The sequence below is a fragment of the Triturus cristatus genome, chromosome 1_1 (assembly GCF_964204655.1).
Source record: "Triturus cristatus chromosome 1_1, aTriCri1.1, whole genome shotgun sequence".
Lineage (NCBI taxonomy): Eukaryota > Metazoa > Chordata > Amphibia > Caudata > Salamandridae > Triturus > Triturus cristatus.
The window spans coordinates 555,216,364-555,236,475 of record NC_140579.1 but is presented as its reverse complement, the minus strand read 5'-3'; the positions used below and the strand labels follow the sequence as shown (position 1 = coordinate 555,236,475).

Here is a 20,112-nt window from a genome sequence, read left to right as displayed (position 1 = left end):
GTGTATGTTAGTGTCTCCTAAGATTGTAAAATTAGCCGATTTTAGGGCTAGATCTCCTGTAATTTCCCCTATGCTACTCAGAAAATCAGTAGGTGTTCCTGGAGGTCGATAAATTAGTATACCTGAGAAGGTAAAAGAGTCGTGAATTCGTAGGGCGAAGCCTATGCTTTCCGCACCTTTGATACCTGGGATAGGGAAGGTCGTGCAGCTCAGAGAGTCTCTATGGACAATTGCTATTCCTCCTCCCCTCTGGAGGGGTCTATCTTGTCTAGTAATACGATACCCCTGCGGAAGAGCAGTTGTCACGTCTGGATTGCTGTTTGGAGTTAGCCAGGTTTCTGTCATAAAGAGACAGTCCAGCTCCCTTTCCAGGATTAGATCAAAAATGTGTTGTGCATGCTTAGCCATGGACCTGACATTAACAAGCCCACAAAGTAGGTTTTCCGTTTTGTTGGCCCTTAGGGGGCTCTTTATTGGAGTGTTGCCAAGACTGTTCGTACCCACATTGCAGCACCAAGGTTGTGCCCAGTTTTCCATGTTCCGTGGTAGTATACAGCTGGGGGTTTTGGTCTGTAGTCTTAGCAGGGTATCCCTGGAATATTGAAGGAGTCGGCCAGGGGGTATGGCCCTGGGCCCGGGCGAGGCACGGACGGGCGCAGACGGGCTTACCTTTGGCGCACCTTTGGCAGGAGGAAAGACTGGGAATATTGTGGGGTTATCGAATGGAAAGCTTGAGTATCTGTTTTAGTTCTGTTTGAGTTTCACTGGTCAGTAGGTATCGATTGATCGATATTGATGTTATGGGACCTATCTGTAGATCAGTATCACAGCCCTTCCCATCCAATGTTTATGGTAGCATTATATATTTTTGTATTAAAAGCTTTGTTTTTGGTGGAGGGTAGTGGGCATAGGATAGGGCCGTGGAGAACTAAGGAAAAAAGCATAAATGTAAAAAAAATTATCTAATGGAGATATAATGTTTTCCCTGGTTGATAACCATTGTACTGCAGGGCCGCAAAATATTTATTTTCAATCCTCCTAAGCTGGTCAGGGCCTGGGACTGACTTCCCAGTGCTCCACACTCTACAACCAAGAAAAAATCTTAGCTCAGAACGGCCCCACTCCTAATAGTTCATGTTTACCAAAACAAATAATTTAAAAATGGCATAGGTGGTGTCCGCTTTTCAATTCAACTTGCAAGCTCTGGAACACAGAGCACAAAAATAATGACCATTGGAAATTCAGAAGAACTATAAAGTCCTGGCTCCATCGTTTCCCCATAGTCTACAACCCTGAACAGTTTTTGTATGCAGCTTGCAAAGCTATCTTTGCACTTTTTTCACCTTCCACTGTACGTGTGGGATGGATGCTAAAGCATCTAGTCTGGAGACACCAATAAATGACAGTTCAATCAAAACCCTTCTTTTATAAATACACTTTTGGATCACTCTCTTGATGGCCCAAAAAGCCCTTTGAAGTTTCAACAAGAGGTTGGAAAGCGCTATAGAAATACTTCATAAAATACAGTACATGAACGCTATTTATTGGATGGCACAGCAAACAATTTAGGAAAAGAAAAAGGACTCTTGTTGGAATTTGACATCCTTGGGGTTGGCAAAGTTTACCTGCAAATTTAGCAAGCATTGCATTTCACACAGGTTGGAATTATTGCAAACTTAACTTGTAGGAAGTTTTACGCACAAAAATAAATATTTGTGAGAAAAGTATTGCCCTACTAAACATTTAGAAGGGAATACGCCATCTAACTATTTTTCTCATGCAAACCTTTTTATCATGCTTTGTGTGTTTCTTAACTTCTAAATCTTTGCGAAGTTCATGAAGATTGTGAAATAAATTTAAAAAAATCTGTGTTCTGGGTGACAAACCTTTCCAACTGCGCCCTGAAGGCTGTGGCCTGTGTACTGTGCTGTTTCACTGCCTGTCCACAGCTCTAACGCTTTCACTCCTTTCCTCCCGCAGGTTTGCTACAAAGGAACGAGACGGCCTTCTACTCTACAATGGGCGCTTCAACGAGAAGCATGACTTCATAGCACTAGAAATTGTCCAGGAGCAGGTCCAGCTCACATTCTCAGCAGGTACAATTTCTCAGCAGGCATGTGTGCATTGAGTGCTGCAAACTCCCCAGAAGAGCCCAGAGTCTGCTCATAGGAAAAGAAAACATGAGGAAGGAATACATTGGAAGTGAGGTTCACAGTCCGAGATAGGTTGGAGAGGGGTTCACTGTGAGTGATCAACAGATACTTCTTGAAACTCCATAAATCAGAGTTTTCTGTTCTGTCTCAGCTCATTCCAGATCGCACACTGAATTTGCCAAAATCGCTATATAGTAGAATGTGCCACAGAGCCAGTTACTAACACTATGGGCCTTCACCGAGCTTGGGTCTGGATTGCGGGCTAAGGAGTATAGCACGTGTTAGGAGCAATAATTTGTGTGATGGACTGGCTCTAAAGTCAATAAAGCTGCGATCACTTGAAATTGTTGGTGCTGCTGCCCCCTTCCCTGTTCTACCTTGAGCACTTAGTTTGTTCAGAGAGATCTTTGCAGAGGGCTTGTTCTAGGAGTCAGAGTCAAGCAACTTGATTGACATCCCACTGTTTATTGGGCAGACAAATTGCTAGTTTGTCAGTGATGCATTTTTGAAATAATTTATATTTTCCAATAGCTCTTCTTTAACCAATTCAGCGTAGACTCCTGTGAGTTTAGCAGTGACTAGTGCTTTAAATGGAAATAGAGAAGTCCCACTGGTCACTCTCTGAGTACCTGAAAAGTGCAACTGGTTTTCCATTAAATGTATTGAAGCGGTGCAGAGGAGTGAAGGTACTCTCGATGTCATATGAAAGAAGAGGAGGTACTCAGTACTGGCCAGTACATGCCCCTTTCAGCACTAGCAGTGACTTGAGACCTCTCCTGTGGTACAGCTCAGCTCTCTTCAAAATCTTATCAAACTGAAATAAATATACGATACAGTGTATATTACCGAAAAGAAAGACAAAAAAGTTGTTTTTTAAGGCCTGAGATACAGACATAGTGCTTACAATATAAATAGAGTTGCTTTCAACCATTGGGTTTCTTTGACCAGCCTCCTTCAGCTAATGGCTTGAGACTTTTTTCAGTCACATCTTGGGTGAGAGTATTCATTTCTGGCCTAATGCTATTGGCTGTTTGAGTGTATTCTTCTGCCTCTAGTCAAGTGCTTAGATTAAACTCCATGAGAGACTACGTTACAACTAAAACCTTCTATGTTCACTCCTACTTCCTCCCTCCTTTGTGTCTCTCTCTAATGTGTTAACATTGTATGGTTAGCCCATTGAACCCAGTCCTGTTGGCTTTGCCTGCGCTGACTTGCAACTGGAGCTCAACTGTGACACTAAGCCAATTGTAAACTTTGAAAAAAACCACACAAGTTATGAAAAATGAGATGTGCAAAAATGACGATGAAATTGCTAAGTGACATATCCATTGAAGTCAGCATACAAGATATTATTTAGAGTTAATTAATGGTGCCTTATCCAGACAATGAGAACAGACAAATTGTCAAAGTAAGCAATGATTAAGGAAGTAAAAGAGGAGAACAGAAATACAAGTGCATGGTTAGTTTTAGGTTTCTGGGGTAGAGGTTGATTTTTCATAGCTTCTTATTCAGGGTTTTCCAAGATTTGGAATATTACAGAGTTTAAGGCTCGTTTTAAAATACTTTACTGTCCAACTGGAAGATACCGTGATTACCAAAAATACTGCCTTTCATATGTGTCTTTGGTCCTTTCGTAAAATGATAGCATCTTCTAGGTTTCTTCACTAGGTCCATACTAATAACCGTCACCTCAAACTCCCTTCCCTCTGAAGCCAGTACCAACCAGTATACTCTAGCTGCAGGAAACCTGCCAATTCCCAGCCATATAAATACAGAGTATGAATATTACCTATTTTTTTCCAGAGAGCTGAAACATACCGTTTTCAGAAATTTGGAAAAAAGATTTCTCTGGATGCTGAAAAAAAAAAGTAATACATTTGGGATCCTTAATAATAATAATAATTTTATTGCACAGTTAATTAAAACTTACAATTTAAGATACACACAAAAAAAAAAAAGATGCATGTCAAAAGTAAAAATTAATTGCCAGGAGTTAAAATTATAAAATTCATGTTAATAGTTTACATTTTTTTTTTGTTATTGTTCGTTAGAGCTGCGGCCCATAAGTTTATGCTCAGAGGCACTGTCTGTCTGTTTCTCAGGTTCCTCGTTTTGTGTCTCCTTAATTCTCTCCGCCACTACGTCAAAGTATTTTGTGAATCTGCAGTTTAATTGGGTTTCCTGCGGATTGAAACATACTTTGACTGCGTGTCTACAGGTTACATTTGGGATCCTGCTTGTATGGAATGTCTTAATTTACTCAGTTGCCAAAATCCTAAGAATGCTGGCTTTAGCTGATGTGTGTGTATGTGTGTGTATGTGTCTTCCTATGTTTGGCGATATTAGGGGACATGTATTACTAGCTTTATTGTGAACATGCATTCAATGTTTACATCTGTTAAGTGCACTTTACCATCGTTATGTATCAGCATGTTTGGCGGTAGCCCATTAAAGGTGAGTGAGCACTTAATAGTGGTTAATATTGTAAGCATGGCCTTTAACCTCTATTAATGCCCTCGGAAGGCGACAAAGCTTAATATGTTGATCTTCCTCTGTATCTCAGTAGAGTGTGTGGTGTTTGTTACCTATATATGTAGGACTGCCACCTGGCCACTGGTTACTAACATAACCTGCATTTTTTTTTTAAATGTGGAAAAACTGAGAAAATCAGTATAAGCTGGCACTTGTTTACTATTTTTAAAAAGCACTAAAGCACAAAATAAAAGACAAAGCTTTAGACGTATTTTGGAACTCCCTTAAAGTCTGCCCAAGCAAATGTAGCAAGAATTCCACATGTTAGTCGGCATACAGAACACTTTGCACTAGTTCCTTAACGAGTCCGTCTGTCTAGCCCGTCCAGAAGCTCAAAACACAGAAATCTGGCACGTCGTTCCTGAAAGCATGTCAGCCCCTCTGGCTCAACTTTCTGTTGAAATGCAAGCACACTGCTATGAGACTAGGAGTGGAAGAGCATTTGAATGTTGGTTTCAAAATTACAACAAAAACAAACTGGTCACTGGATTATATTAAAGACTTTTATCAAACCAAAATAATCGATTGAGGCTTCTCTTTGAAATGAGCATAGAACCTAAAATTCTAAAATGCCACTAAGTTCAGACTTCATCGTCCATTTTTTGAAAGCGAGACACTTACGTGTTATGAACACACCAAAAACATGAAGCGAAATCTGGATTTGGGAAGAGAGAGGTTTTACGGAACGAGCTACAAAGATTAATCAAATGAAGACAAAAAGCATGAAGCGTACTGAAGATATTCTTGTATTTTTTATATCTTCCAGGGGAGTCCACAACCACCGTCGCCCCCTTTATTCCCGGAGGGGTCAGTGATGGCAAGTGGCACACCGTGCAGCTGCAGTACTACAATAAGGTAAGATGGGACAAAGACCCTCTGACATGCACATTTTGATCCTGTTTCTGCTTTCTATTGAAATTTCGCCAGGATACCCCCAAACACGCAAACTACTGCAGTTCTGTTAGCAGTGAACAACCATTCACTATCAAGGAACAAAAAAAACAACAAAGTGCTATTTTTCACTCACTGAAACACAGAATACACCCTGAAAATACGATGTGCAAACTCGGACACAATGGGTCGGTCCAGCGCTCCTCCATTGAACCTGGCAATGTCACGAATCAAACACATGACTGACCCTTGATTACACACAGCTGACAAAAAGATATCATGGAAAAGCTCACAGCCTTATGGGAAGGTACCTGTGCCTACCTAGAGTGCTACGAGGCCACAGGGATGACACAAATCTAAACAATGATAGCATAACATAGCACTTACGAAGCTGCGTGGTCGAGCTGCGCACCCAGTCCTGGCATAGCAAGGGACAACAGCACTCTAGGAATGAGTTACTTTTGTAGAGCTGTGAAGGTCGCTAGGGCTGTTTAGGTGCATCAACAGAAGAGAGCACTGTGGGTCCCAGTACTGGAAGAGCAAGAATGACAGATCTGTACAGAGGGACACTGAGAAAGCATGTGGAGCTACACTGATAGAAGGAGGTTAGCAAGAACAGATCTGGAAGGAGGGCGCACTGACAGTGTGTGTGGGGTAGCACTGGCAGGTTAGGGAGAACAGATCTGGTTTGAGGCGCACTGACGGAGCACGTGAGGTTATCTTGAAAGAGTAGCAAGACGAGCTGGTCTGGACTGCGGTGCTCCCTCGGAGCGGAGTGAAGCCCCAGCGCTGCAGGGCATCATTTCAAGAATAAGAATAGTTTTAATTGCCTGATTCCTCAAATTAAGCATTTGGGGTAGGGTGACCAACCGTCCGTAAATTTCACGGACAGTCCGTAATTTCGGCGTCTGTCCGTTGTCCGTGAAGGATTCTTTAACGGACGCCATGTGTCCTTATTTTTAACTGGGCACCGATCGCACCACCCTAAGCCGGCACAGCTTCCACCCACCTCCCTGCTTGACTCCGATGCTGGTGAGGTCTGGTGTTACAGACTCCGATGCAGCACCAAAGCTCAGATCCCCAGCAGCATTGGAGAGGCACAGCGGGATGGCAACCCTCACACCTTCCGCCCTTGATGAGCTGTTAAGAGGGGCTTGAAGGTGACTGAGAGGGAGGGGCTGCAGCTTCAGGCGCAGGGGCATCTATTCAGATGCAAACAGCCCTGATTGCGTCATGTCTCTGCAATTTAGAGGGGCCTCACACATTCCCTTTCTGCCCAGGGCCCCAAATATGGTAGAAGCGGCCCTGATTACACCGAGGCAGCACGTGGTTCTCTTCACAAAGCCTAATTACTGTCACTAAATTGTAAGCAAACCTCGGTTCTTCAAACATGCAGTCTATAATGTAATAAAATAAAAAAAAGAAATGACACAATCGCCCCCACACTGATTAACAAAGTATGGAGGACAATCAGTTAAATCAGTTCTCTTGGAGTATCTCCTTTAAGTACTGTACATCACAGTGGGGGGTGGCAAAACTAACATTTTGGAAAGAGAGCCTGTCTTGTCCAGGAGGGGTGAGGAGCCCTACCCCATCCTGGAAGAGACCAAGATGATACTAGAATACTGCATGTCCACCCCTGTGCCCACCCTGGTGGATCCTGTTCCCCCTCCTGTGATGGCTCCTCCCCCCCCCCCCCCCAGTGATGGCTCCTGTCCCCCCATGTGGTGGCTCCTGTCCCCCCCCCCCTCCCCGCCTGTGATTGCTCCTGTCCCTCCTGTGGTGGATCCTGTCTCTGCCCTGGGGGGCTTCTGTCCCAGCCCTGGAATGTCTCCTGCAGCAAGGGTGAAGTTCTTGATGGGCCTCTTCTCAAAAAGGCTCAGCTCAAAATTAATATGAAAATGTGAGCGAGTGAGTAAGTGAAGGGATGGGTGGATGGCTTAGTGAAAGGGTGAATGAACGATTGAATAGATGGATAATGAGAGCGGACGGATGGATTGATGAGTGAGTGGAAGGATGGATGAGAGAAAAGGTAAATAGCTGGATGTATGGGTGGAAGGGTAGCTGGATGGGTAAAACGGTGGATGGATGAGTGAAAAGGTGGATGATGAGTGAGTGAGTGGACGGATGGGTGAAATTATAGATGGATTGATAAGAGCAAGGGTGAATGGATGGACAGATGAGTGAGTGAAAGGGAGGGTAGGTGGACAAAAGGATGAATAGATGAGTGAAGGAGTGAAAGGATAAATGGATGAGTGGATGAGTAGATGGGTGGGTGGATGGATGGAAGGAAGGATGGCTAAGTGAAAGGGTCGATGGAGAGAGAAAGAGAGGATGGATGGATGACTAAAAGGGTGGATGGGTGGAAGGATGAGTGACTGGGTGGATGGATGAGTAAGTGAAAGGATGGCTGGATGGGTGAAAGGGTAAATGGCTGGATGGATGAGTGAATGGATGTATGGGTAGAAGAGTGGATGGATGAGTGTACAGATGGATAGGGTGAAAGGGTGGATGGATGAGTGAAAGGATGGATGAAGGGATGGATGAGTGAAATGATAGATGGAAGGATACATGATGGATAGGTTTGCAAATGGTTGAATATGTTTGGATATGGCTGGGCTTACTTGGATATGGCTAGGCTTACTTGGATATGGTTGGGCTTACTTATATACTATTGCGCGACCTCCTCTGATGTGTCTGTAAAACTTACCTATTGTCCTGAATTTTGACCTCCTGTCTTGAATTTGTGTCCTGAATTTTGACCCTTTGTCCTGAATTTTTACACTCACCGTCCTTAATTTGCACCAATGCCAGTTGGTCACCCTAATTTGGGGAGGTGCCCAACACAGCTGCTCGGGCCCTGTTAATTGCATGAAATTAATTGTCTGGCGCAGACAGATCGTTTTCGGATTGATTTATACCCAGGACACCCTCCACCCCGGCGCTGTGCCCTCGTGGGACCCCCGTCTGTTACACCACATATGCTGGTTCTAGGGAGGGGGGTGCTGCGTCTTGGCGGTCTGTCTGGAGCCCCCCAGCGCGTGCATCTTATGAGGGTGATGAGGTTTTCATGTCAAAATCAAAAGGGTGAAATGCGACCATGGCGGCGGGGGTGAACACAACTTGAGACGCAGGATTTGAGCAGGATGAAGAGATAGCGAACCAAACACAAACCCCTATAGAAAAGAACATATGGAATAGATGGAACATATGGAATAGATTTCCAGGACTCCTGCTGGAGCGAGAAGGGCTGTTCGTTCAGAATATATGCCTCTCCCTCTAACTTTTTCCGTCTCTCTCTCTGTCTGTTTATATGGACTCGCATGGCATCAGCTCATACCACACTTCCTGGTCTCCATGTCCCCACGCCCTCTGTCGACCGGGTTTCATACAGAGTCTCTTTGCTAGTAATTTTGTGTTTTTTAGGAATTCTGACTTAAAGTTGTTCTTTGCTGAACTACAGTTTGGATTCCTAGTCCGTGTTAGAGCGCCTCTCCCTGTTTTCAGCTGGGCATCTGGGTCTAAGGAGCCTTCGAAGCCTAATGCCAAGGTTTTCTCTTGCTTGGCATCTTACAGTGTTCACAATTAGGAGCTTCACTTGAGTCTCTTTTAGCAAAGTCCAGATTTTGGGTCACAGCCCCCACCCTCCTCTGTGGTCCTTTTCCAGGTTATTCTTATTGGTGCTAAACTGAAGAGTGCTTCATTGGCCCGATGTTGGTGCTGGGATTTTCTGGGATATGGCACACTGTCCAGCTCTGCACCCTGCATATTGACTTTAGTGTGCACAACAGCAAAGAGTAGGACAGTGAGCCTTATCTATAATCCAGCCCCGGGTTAAGAAAAGAGACATGGGTGAGCAGATGGGCTTTGAAAAAATGGTAGAGGAAAGGCCTACGAAGTGAAGATTGAGGTGGGTAGGGGAGCAATCCAGAGAGAAGGAAGAAGAAAAGAGAGAGAAAGGGAAGAGATGGGAGGAGGGGTCCCGGCAATAGATACCGCAGAGGGGAAAGGAGGGATGAGGACTTGATGGGCAGGAGACATGTAGGGTGATGGGCATAATTTAATTTTTTTACAATTACTTTATTGCAGTTTCATGTAGTGCGAACTCGATCGGAAAGTATTGGAGCGCTTTACAGGAGCACCAGTTATGTTACACAAGGACGTGTTATTTTTTTGCAGGCACAGGTAGAAGTGATTTGCCCAGAAACACAGGGGGACGATTATAAGTTTGATGTTGCGGCAGCGGGACCGCACCACCAAACCCGCGTGACAACCACCCGCTGTTTAATTACTTTTTTAGTCCGTGGCGGGTGATTTCTTTAGCGTTCCTACAGCCATGCCTATAAGATGGACACCGCAATGGAAACGTTAAAAACAGTACCAACACGGCATGGAATGAAAAGTCCATGGCATGCTAGAACTTCTCTGCATGCACACTAGGGGGCACATGTACTGCCCCCCTGTGGGCATTCACAGGGCACGAGGCACAAGGGTCGTTTCCGCGGGGTTGTCATGGGGGAAGACCCGCCTTGAAAACCCTGGCAAAAAGGAAACTCGTAATATGCTTGGCCGGACCACAGCGGTCTCACCAAGCATATGGATACCTCTGGACTGCCTCGCTGTTCCCTGGCGGAGGTGGCAGTCACAGGGTGGCACGATCACTAAGGTCGTAATGTGGGAGGCGTCAGACTGCAACCATGCCCCACCACGAGTCTGGCGGTCCGAGGACCGCCAGACTCGTAATTATGCCCAGGATGTTAAGTCTATGCAGAGACTCGAACCTGGTTCCCCAGCTCCGAAGCATCTCAGATAAGAAGTGTCAAGTGTAATTTAAAAGGGAGTGGAGGGAAATGCCTGGGATGATGAAAGATCTGCAAGGTTGCAAAATTAACAAAGAAGAACTAGGATTTGGCTTGTAAAGGGGCGCATGATAGGGAGGAGGAAGGAGAGAGAGATAAGGAGCATGTGTTAAGAAACCCAAGGATTGTGGGGAATGAAGCACATGAAATAATGAGAGGAAGAGATACAGCGTGGGAGAGAAGGTGGGCAGCGAGCAAGTGGGAGCGAGAACTGGCAGAAAGGCAAACAAAATATGGGAGAAGCCAGACGGAAGGGAAAGGGAGGGTAGAGGAGAAGGAAGAAGTGTGTAGAGGAAAGGGCTGGAGCCGTGGGATGTGGAGCGATGTCATAGAGCAGCCGGTGCTGCCTTTGTGGGGCATGGCCCTGGATATGCTTGCTCTGGCACCAAATAACCCTGCCAGTGTTTGCCCACTGTGCCCAGAATGTTAAAGAGCCCCTGGGCCATTGTGTGAATACAGATCTTGGGCAAGTGTCAGTCCTCTTCGCTAAGAAGTGGGGAGCTCAGCAGTCAGGCTTGGGAAGAAAGAATGAGTCTCGAGGACATGTCTAGTACAGCCTTGGCCTGAGCAGGACCGAGTGTGGCACCGATGCTAAGAGTTACTGTGCCCATGTAAGGGCCTGGGACTCTCTGAGGATTGCACCACTCCCATCTCTTTCCAGTGACGTTTTTCTGCCTCAGGTCTTTGCCCTGTGAGGGGCCATCACTGCTCCTACCAGTTCCCTTAGCTAGTTTTTTAGCGCTGACCATACCTTATGGGCTTTAGCGATACCAAAGGAGATGATGGACGGAGCATTTGAACAAATCAAACACTCACCCCCAGTCAACTGATCTGGGTTTAATCCATCATCATTCTTTAGCTCACTCCACCACCCCAGTTCAGACATGGCCATATGCAAATCAGTCTGACCCTGTGCCTCATGGGAACAGTCCAGCCCGAACTGCCAAGCCATGTCTTCCCTGGACCGGAAACAAGCATCCTGGGACCGGTTTCGGGTTCATAACCCTCATCAGCCAGGCTATCTTGAATCCAGTGGCAAAGTGAGCAAGGGACCCACGTCTGGGCATACCCTGCCAACTTAGGGCGAACAAAGCGATACCAAAGGAGATGATGGACGGAGCATTTGAACAAATCAAACACTCACCCCCAGTCAACTGATCTGGGTTTAATCCATCATCATTCTTTAGCTCACTCCACCACCCCAGTTCAGACATGGCCATATGCAAATCAGTCTGACCCTGTGCCTCATGGGAACAGTCCAGCCCGAACTGCCAAGCCATGTCTTCCCTGGACCGGAAACAAGCATCCTGGGACCGGTTTCCGGTTCATAACCCTCATCAGCCAGGCTATCTTGAATCCAGTGGCAAAGTGAGCAAGGGACCCACGTCTGGGCATACCCTGCCAACTTAGGGCGAACAAAGCGATACCAAAGGAGATGATGGACGGAGCATTTGAACAAATCAAACACTCACCCCCAGTCAACTGATCTGGGTTTAATCCATCATCATTCTTTAGCTCACTCCACCACCCCAGTTCAGACATGGCCATATGCAAATCAGTCTGACCCTGTGCCTCATGGGAACAGTCCAGCCCGAACTGCCAAGCCATGTCTTCCCTGGACCGGAAACGAGCATCCTGGGACCGGTTTCGGGTTCATAACCCTCATCAGCCAGGCTATCTTGAATCCAGTGGCAAAGTGAGCAAGGGACCCACGTCTGGGCATACCCTGCCAACTTAGGGCGAACAAAGCGATACCAAAGGAGATGATGGACGGAGCATTTGAACAAATCAAACACTCACCCCCAGTCAACTGATCTGGGTTTAATCCATCATCATTCTTTAGCTCACTCCACCACCCCAGTTCAGACATGGCCATATGCAAATCAGTCTGACCCTGTGCCTCTTGGGAACAGTCCAGCCCGAACTGCCAAGCCATGTCTTCCCTGGACCGGAAACAAGCATCCTGGGACCGGTTTCGGGTTCATAACCCTCATCAGCCAGGCTACCTTGAATCCAGTGGCAAAGTGAGCAGGGGACCCACGTCTGGGCATACCCTGCCAACTTAGGGCGAACAAAGCGATACCAAAGGAGATGATGGACGGAGCATTTGAACAAATCAAACACTCACCCCCAGTCAACTGATCTGGGTTTAATCCATCATCATTCTTTAGCTCACTCCACCACCCCAGTTCAGACATGGCCATATGCAAATCAGTCTGACCCTGTGCCTCATCGGAACAGTCCAGCCCGAACTGCCAAGCCATGTCTTCCCTGGACCGGAAACAAGCATCCTGGGACCGGTTTCGGGTTCATAACCCTCATCAGCCAGGCTATCTTGAATCCAGTGGCAAAGTGAGCAAGGGACCCACGTCTGGGCATACCCTGCCAACTTAGGGCGAACAAAGCGATACCAAAGGAGATGATGGAAGGAGCATTTGAACAAATCAAACACTCACCCCCAGTCAACTGATCTGGGTTTAATCCATCATCATTCTTTAGCTCACTCCACCACCCCAGTTCAGATATGGCCATATGCAAATCAGTCTGACCCTGTGCCTCATGGGAACAGTCCAGCCCGAACTGCCAAGCCATGTCTTCCCTGGACCGGAAACAAGCATCCTGGGACCGGTTTCGGGTTCATAACCCTCATCAGCCAGGCTATCTTGAATCCAGTGGCAAAGTGAGCAAGGGACCCTCGTCTGGGCATACCCTGCCAACTTAGGGCGAACAAAGCGATACCAAAGGAGATGATGGACGGAGCATTTGAACAAATCAAACACTCACCCCCAGTCAACTGATCTGGGTTTAATCCATCATCATTCTTTAGCTCACTCCACCACCCCAGTTCAGACATGGCCATATGCAAATCAGTCTGACCCTGTGCCATCATTTCCTTTGGTTTTTGCTTTGTTCGCCATAAGTTGGCAGGGTATGCTCAGACGTGAGTCCCTTGCTCACTTTGCCACTGGATTCAAGCAAGCCTGGCTGAAGACGGCTGAAATGCCAGAAACCGGTCCTAGGAAGCTTGTTTCCGGTCCAGGGAAGACATGGCTTCGCAGTTCGGGCTGGACTGTTCCCATGAGGCACAGGGTCATACTGATTTGCATATGGCCATGTCTGAACTGGGGTGGCAGAGTGGGCTAAAGAACGGTGATGGATCAAACCCAGATCTGTTGACTGGGTGTGAGTGTTTGATTGGTTCTGATGCTCCGTCCATCACCACCCCCTTTTGTACCGCTTTGTTCGCCATAAGTTGGCAGGGTATGCTCAGACGTGAGTCCCTTGCTCACTTTGCCACTGGATTCAAGCAAGCCTGGCTGAAGACGGCTGAAATGCCAGAAACCGGTCCTAGGAAGCTTGTTTCCGGTCCAGGAAAGGCATGGCTTGGCAGTTCGGGCTGGACTGTTCCCATGAGGCACAGGGTCAGACTGATTTGCATATGGCCATGTCTGAACTGGGGTGACAGAGTGGGCTAAAGAACGGTGATGGATCAAACCCAGATCTGTTGACTGGGTGTGAGTGTTTGATTGGTTCTGATGCTCCGTCCATCACCACCCCCTTTTGTACCGCTTTATGGGCTTTAGAGCACTGCACAGGTAGATTTTAACAGATTATACATTTGATAACAAAGATCATAGAGATGTGCATGCCATATTTAGCAAGGAAGCTTGAAAACCATGTGCCACAACATCAAGAGGAGAAAATAAAATTATGTGATTCCAATGGATGTGAAAGAATAGAAATTAGAATACAAGAATCAGAATCAGAATCAGAAACAGCTTTATTCGATTTTTAAAAGACAAAACCATAAAAGCAAACATATATCACATTTCATTCAATGAGACAAGCTTTAAAAGTTAAAAATAACAGCATGTTAAAAATGATCTAATTCATGGAGATCCTAAACCTAATAACAGTTTTTAGGAACATAGAGACCGAAAAAATAAGAAATTCATCGTCTAACATTTGTAATTTGACCAACGCCGCTCTACATTGTCTCAACCCTAGCTTTTTTTAAACGGGTCGAAGAATACTTTTTCTAGGTTCTGTATAAAATTTACAAAAAAGGATACAGTGGAGGGAAGATTGGACAGAAATCTGGTCACAGGGACAAGGAGTAAGTTCCTTAAGCCAGCAATTCTTCTCAGGAAAGGTGACCATTCTAAAAAAGATGTCAGTCCTAAAACGAGATAACCGCATGCGAGTATAGCAGCTGGGGACTAGTTTCAAATATGGTTGGATACCTGGGTTAGTAATAAGTAGCTGATTGGCCATAACAGAGCTCTTGCATTTCTCTGACATCCAGCGTTGCTCTGAAAGAAAATGCAGACAAATTTGCTTAAGCTTCTTTCTTGAAAAATTCGTCATGCTAGCTGGAGAGTCAAAGAACTCCGGATGGCCTAACTCCGTAAAGAAATTCCTTACGTAATTAAACCAGGGAATTTTCAGTGCTCCATCTAGGCCTAGGCAGTCCTTAATTATGTCCCTGTTCAGGTCTGTCTCAGTTCCAGACCATACTTTATGCCACAGCAAGATGGGCTCCAGTTTGATGAGATCAGCAATATAGGGCACGCCCAACTCTTGATGACAGGCATAAGAAGAAGTTGACCCCGGCACAGCCAATAAGTACCGCAGAAAAGCATTCTGACAGATCTGAATTTGAATACTTGGGGTGTTCACAATCCCCCAAATTCCTGCGCCATATAGTGCAATTGATACGCACTTAGCCCTATAGATATCAAGCAAGACTGGTACCGGGCGGCCTCCAACCTTGTTTGAAAAATGTTTGACTGCCCCAATTGCTCGCGAGAATGCTAGCTTTCGGGATTCACCTGCCGCTGTCCAAGTTCCCTTTTTATCAAAAGTAATACCTAAGTACGAAAAAGTATTGACAGTCGCGATTTTCTTGTTAGATAAAAATGAATTACAGCTAAGATTCTTCTTTTTTGTGCAGCACATATTAAATGTTTTGCTTATGTTAATCTTTAGGCCTCTACTACCCATGTATTCAGAGAAGCTGGTAATCGATCTCTGGAGACCGATTTGGGTCCGGGCCATGATTACAGCATCGTCTGCATATAAAAGAATGGGGATAAAGGAATTACCAATTTTGGGATAATCCTGCTTATCTTCCAGGAGGTGAGACGCGACCGAGTTAATATATAAATTAAATAAAAAAGGTGCTAGAATACAGCCTTGTCTCACACCCTTTTCTATGGAAAATTTGGAGGTGCAGTCCCCCTTCTCCCCATAGCGTACCCTTGCGCCCGCCTCCCGATATAATTCTCTAATAAATATTAGGAGGTTCGGGTCCACTCCCATATCCTGCATAGTTAGCCAAAGTTTATTGTGGTTGATGCAGTCAAAGGCCGAGCTTAAATCCACAAATGTTAGAAATAAGTTCTCTTTTTTTGCCTCAACATATTTGGCTACTAGGAGTGCTAGATTCAGGCCTTGCTCTATTGTTCCTAAGCCTTCCCTAAAACCGTATTGAAATTGGGAGAGAGTACCTGTGTCGTTCACCCATACTTGTAATTTGTTAAGTATAACTCTCCCCGCGATCTTCATGAGTGAATCAAGTAAGGAGATCGGTCTATAGCATTTCGGTAAACTGCGATCTCCTTTCTTGAAAATGGGTACCACAATGGCTTCCTGCCAGGTCTTTGGGAAGCCCGTTTTAGTAAAACTGTTAAGGACATTAGTTAACAGTGGGGCCCATAACTTACTGTTAGCCTTAAAAACATCTACGGGAATTCCATCCGGACCCGGGGCCTTTCCCGCTGGGCTCTTGTTGATAGCTGTCATAACTTCCTCCACATTAAAATCAACATTTATTGGATAGGGTACTACGTCCTTATCACCTGAGTTAAATTCCCCTTCTATCTCGACCTGAGAGTCCTTTGTATAAAGTTCACGAAAAAAAGACATCCAGCCCTCTTCCGAGATAGCTGTTACGATAGAGTCTGTTGAATCATTGGAGAAAAAAGGAGCATTCACCGCTTTCCAAAATGCGGTATTATTTTTAGAAATGCAGGTTTCCCGAAGGGTACTCCAGGCTTCCTGTTTAATTTGTTTTTTCCTTTTTTTAACTGCCTGTTGGTAGGCAGATCTGGCTAATCTAACTTCGATCATTACCCTAGGCTCCCTTTTTAGTTGTTCCATTAAATGAGCGTGGGTCTTACTACACTCTCTATCAAACCATCTCTTAATTTTGTTTACCCCAGAATTCAGAGGTCTCGTGAGTAGCTTTTTAATTTCCTCTGAGATACTGAGGAATGCATCATTGACTTTGAGAGGCTCTACGTACTCTGTGAGACAGATATTAAATTCCTCTTCCTTGGAACGAATTAAATTTCCTAGGAAGGCCACTGGTTCCACTTTGTCCCATTTTAGGGTATAACCGTTCTTCCTTGCAAGTTCTAATCTAAAGTCATAAAGGGTCTGAGTCATGGTAACAGTGTTGTTTTTACCCAGCATTGTAATAAGGGACATACTAAGCGGTAAGTGGTCACTCATTGCTACCTCGCATGTTTCAAACGCGAGAATATAATGAGAGTAACGTTTGGATATTAACATGAAGTCAATTATTGATTTGCAGCCCCGTCCAATGAATGTGGGGTTAAAAGAGACTGGTGGGGAGCATAGTTCATTCACAAAGCCCAGGTCCAGGGAGAAAAGTATATCATTAAGGTGTTTTCCCAGAGATGTATGTGAGAAATGTGTCACAGGAACACCGTCCATCTCTCCCAGTCCACATAGGTTTTGGTCGCTCAATGGGCATAGAAAGTAGTTAAAATCGCCCATCCAAATCACACAACTATCAGAAAGTTCTTTTTCGTCTATGTTTTTAAGGGTCTCAAGTAATTCTTTAAAGGTCGAGGCCCATACATCTTTCAGTATGTTGTTGTAGAAATTTATCAGGTTAATGTGTTGATTGCCCCCCAACGTTATATGCAAAATCTGGTAGAAGATGGAATCAGAGAAAAAAGAAATCTTAGTTTCTTTTAAACAATTTGAGACGTAAATACAAAGGCCTCCTTTATTTCTCCCTCTCAAAGTGTGTACAGCTGGCGTGTGGTAGGTACGATAACCATTCATATGAATGGGCTCGACCGTCCAACATTCCTGGAGACAGACAATCGAAAACCGTTTTACAAAGGAAGCACAGTTTATGTCGCCCAGCCTGGAAGACAACCCTGCAACATTCCAGGATAAAAAAGTGATAGAATGGCCTATGTCGCCCCCTGAGGATGAGATCACAATGGGAGTTGCACCAGGAGCCACAGTTTCAAAAGATCTGCTGCACGTCAGTGTAAGATGATCAGATAACTCATCATCCTCGGTATTAATGGGGATAGTTTCTAAGTTGTTCTCTAAGGAAGTTGACAATTGTACGGGCCGTAAGTCAGTCGGTGAAGTTGGCTTATCACCGACTGCGACTTCCCCCACATAATCGACGACATTATAATTTAGGGGTAGTCAGTCGACCATATCCAGACAGCTGTACCTGTTTGTCAATGGAATGGTCTCCAGCCAACCTTGACTTAATATAGGCAACATGCCTCTTTCCTGGTTAGTATGTATTTTTGCCCTCCCTACTTGTTCCCACCTCTTGTTGATTGATTGATAAGGATAAAAGTAATCAAGAGGTAGTGGGATGATGTTTGTGTTGAGGACAGAAGATTGTACATACTGGATGTATTTTGCAGCCTGGGTGTCCTTAAAATTAACAATTATACAATCTCCCGGTATATCTTTACTCCTTCTACCCACCCAGCTAACTCTCCGTACAAATAAGATTTTAGTATGAATGTGAGGAGGGAGGGGTCGGTTGATATTAAGCCAATGCATAGTTTTGTTCCTCAATTCGAGATAAGACTCATTGGTTTTTCCCTCCAGGCCAGGTACTCCCGCCAATATAATGACGTAGGGTAAGGATTCTGGGGGAAGATCTAAAATAGGTAATTTGGGAACAACATCTTGGGCAGGAACAGTTCCATTTTCTACCGCATTTTTATTAGAATACAAACATTCAGAATTTCAGACAGATCAATTACTTTTGCAGAGGTAGGAAGGAGGAGTTATCCACAGTATGGTCAAAGATTTAACACAGAGTGAGCATTGCAACATCCGTCCTGAGGCTCCACATATCTGAAGGCTTCACTGCGCTAGCATGTCACTTTTGGGGTCCAGCCTGCTCTCACTTATTATAATGGCCATCTTCAGGCGTTCTGTATTTATAAAGACACACTGTCTCCCTCTTTCCATGGTCTACCTCAAGCCTCCAGTATTTCTGAGTGCCACTGCTCATGTCTAGTGTTGTGGCCGTACCCTGGCATGAGGGTCGCCCTGGGCAACCCATTGGACATGGCCGCTCCGGGTCCTTCCATCTACAGCGAGGCTGTGCTGCATTCATGTGCTGCGACAGCCATCCTGAGGCGTTCCACTTCACTGTTTTCCTCCAGTTGCGGTACCTGTCCTCAGACCTCGCATTTCTTTGATGGCCATCCCTAGGCCTCCTCTGTCCCGGGTCTCTGAGGGCCACTGCTGCAAGGACCGCTCTCAGGCCTCCAGCATCTGGGAGAGTGCTCCGCTCCGGTCAGCTTCCATGACTGTCAAAGGCCTCTGAGGACAGAGTTCCCCCCAATGCACTGCACCCATCTGTTTTAATTGCGGCCGGCCTTCCGACTTCAGCATTGAGCTCTATTCGGACCTGCCTTGGACTCGCCTTAACTTTTGCTATGGAAGGCCTTTGAGGGCCTAACAAATGACTCGCTTGTCACGGGTGCCCTCTGACCTCCGCTCCACTCTGACGTGGAAGTGCTCCGAGAACGTGTTGCAGTTGCCGCCCCCTGGCCTCGGGTCCACCTTCCTTCTCCGCTCCTCGCCTACCTGTTCCCGCAGGCGTCAGCGAGACGCTGTCCTCCCTGGGCTCCCCGCTCCGGTCGGTTGCCATGGCCTCCGCCTGTTCTAGGGGAGATTCATCCTTTGTGGCAGCCCCGCTGTGTCTGCCGGAGCAGTGATTTGAAATGTGCTTTCTCGTGGATGTCTTTTCAGTGGCTTAATCCAGTGCAAACAACCTCACGCTGGTGCAGGAAAGGGACGTCCGGTTTAGACAAGGGAGCGAGAGCTTAGAGCTCAATCTTTCTCCACTATCATCCCTGCCACCCCTCACCGGGTACTGCTGCCTCTCCAGGGTCAAACGGCTGGGCCCACATTCTGTGACAGCTCTTCCGACACCGGGTCTTCTGTGCACTTCTTGTTTGCTTTGGGTGTTTTTTGGCGCTCTGCTGAACGTGTCAGATGACGACAGCGCTAGGGTACTGGCCTCGTGCCTGGCGGTAGTTATGTTCCCTGCGGTAGTTCTGTTCCTTGCGGTAGTGATTTGCCTGTTGGTCCAGGAGCGGAGCGGCAGTGCTGTGACCGCCCTCGGTGGCCCAGTGACAGTATTATACCGTCTGGTGTCTCAGTTGCAATGCCGTCGCCATCGCTCACTTGTCGTTTTTTGGTGGCTAACATTGGTTTAATGGTGTGTCAGTGGTTCAGTAGTAGAATTATGTCTACTGGTCACACAGTTCATGAGTTGTGCAGGACTTCCCAGTCCTACAGCTGCTCGGTGATTGTTTAGTTTACTCTAACAAATCTATAGTGCTTTCTACCACTAGTGTAGTCCCGAA

At 45.9% G+C, this 20,112-nt stretch overlaps 1 protein-coding gene across 1 annotated transcript in view; it reads left to right on the top strand.

The window, feature by feature from the left end:
- CELSR2 (cadherin EGF LAG seven-pass G-type receptor 2) overlaps positions 1-20,112 on the top strand; it is a 691,477-nt gene that overhangs the window by 394,868 nt on the left and 276,497 nt on the right. Inside the window, exons 4-5 of the mRNA XM_085643385.1 lie at positions 1,981-2,096; positions 5,452-5,540. Of these exons, the coding sequence (XP_085499511.1) occupies positions 1,981-2,096; positions 5,452-5,540 (205 nt within the window). The remainder of the gene's footprint in view (positions 1-1,980; positions 2,097-5,451; positions 5,541-20,112) is intronic.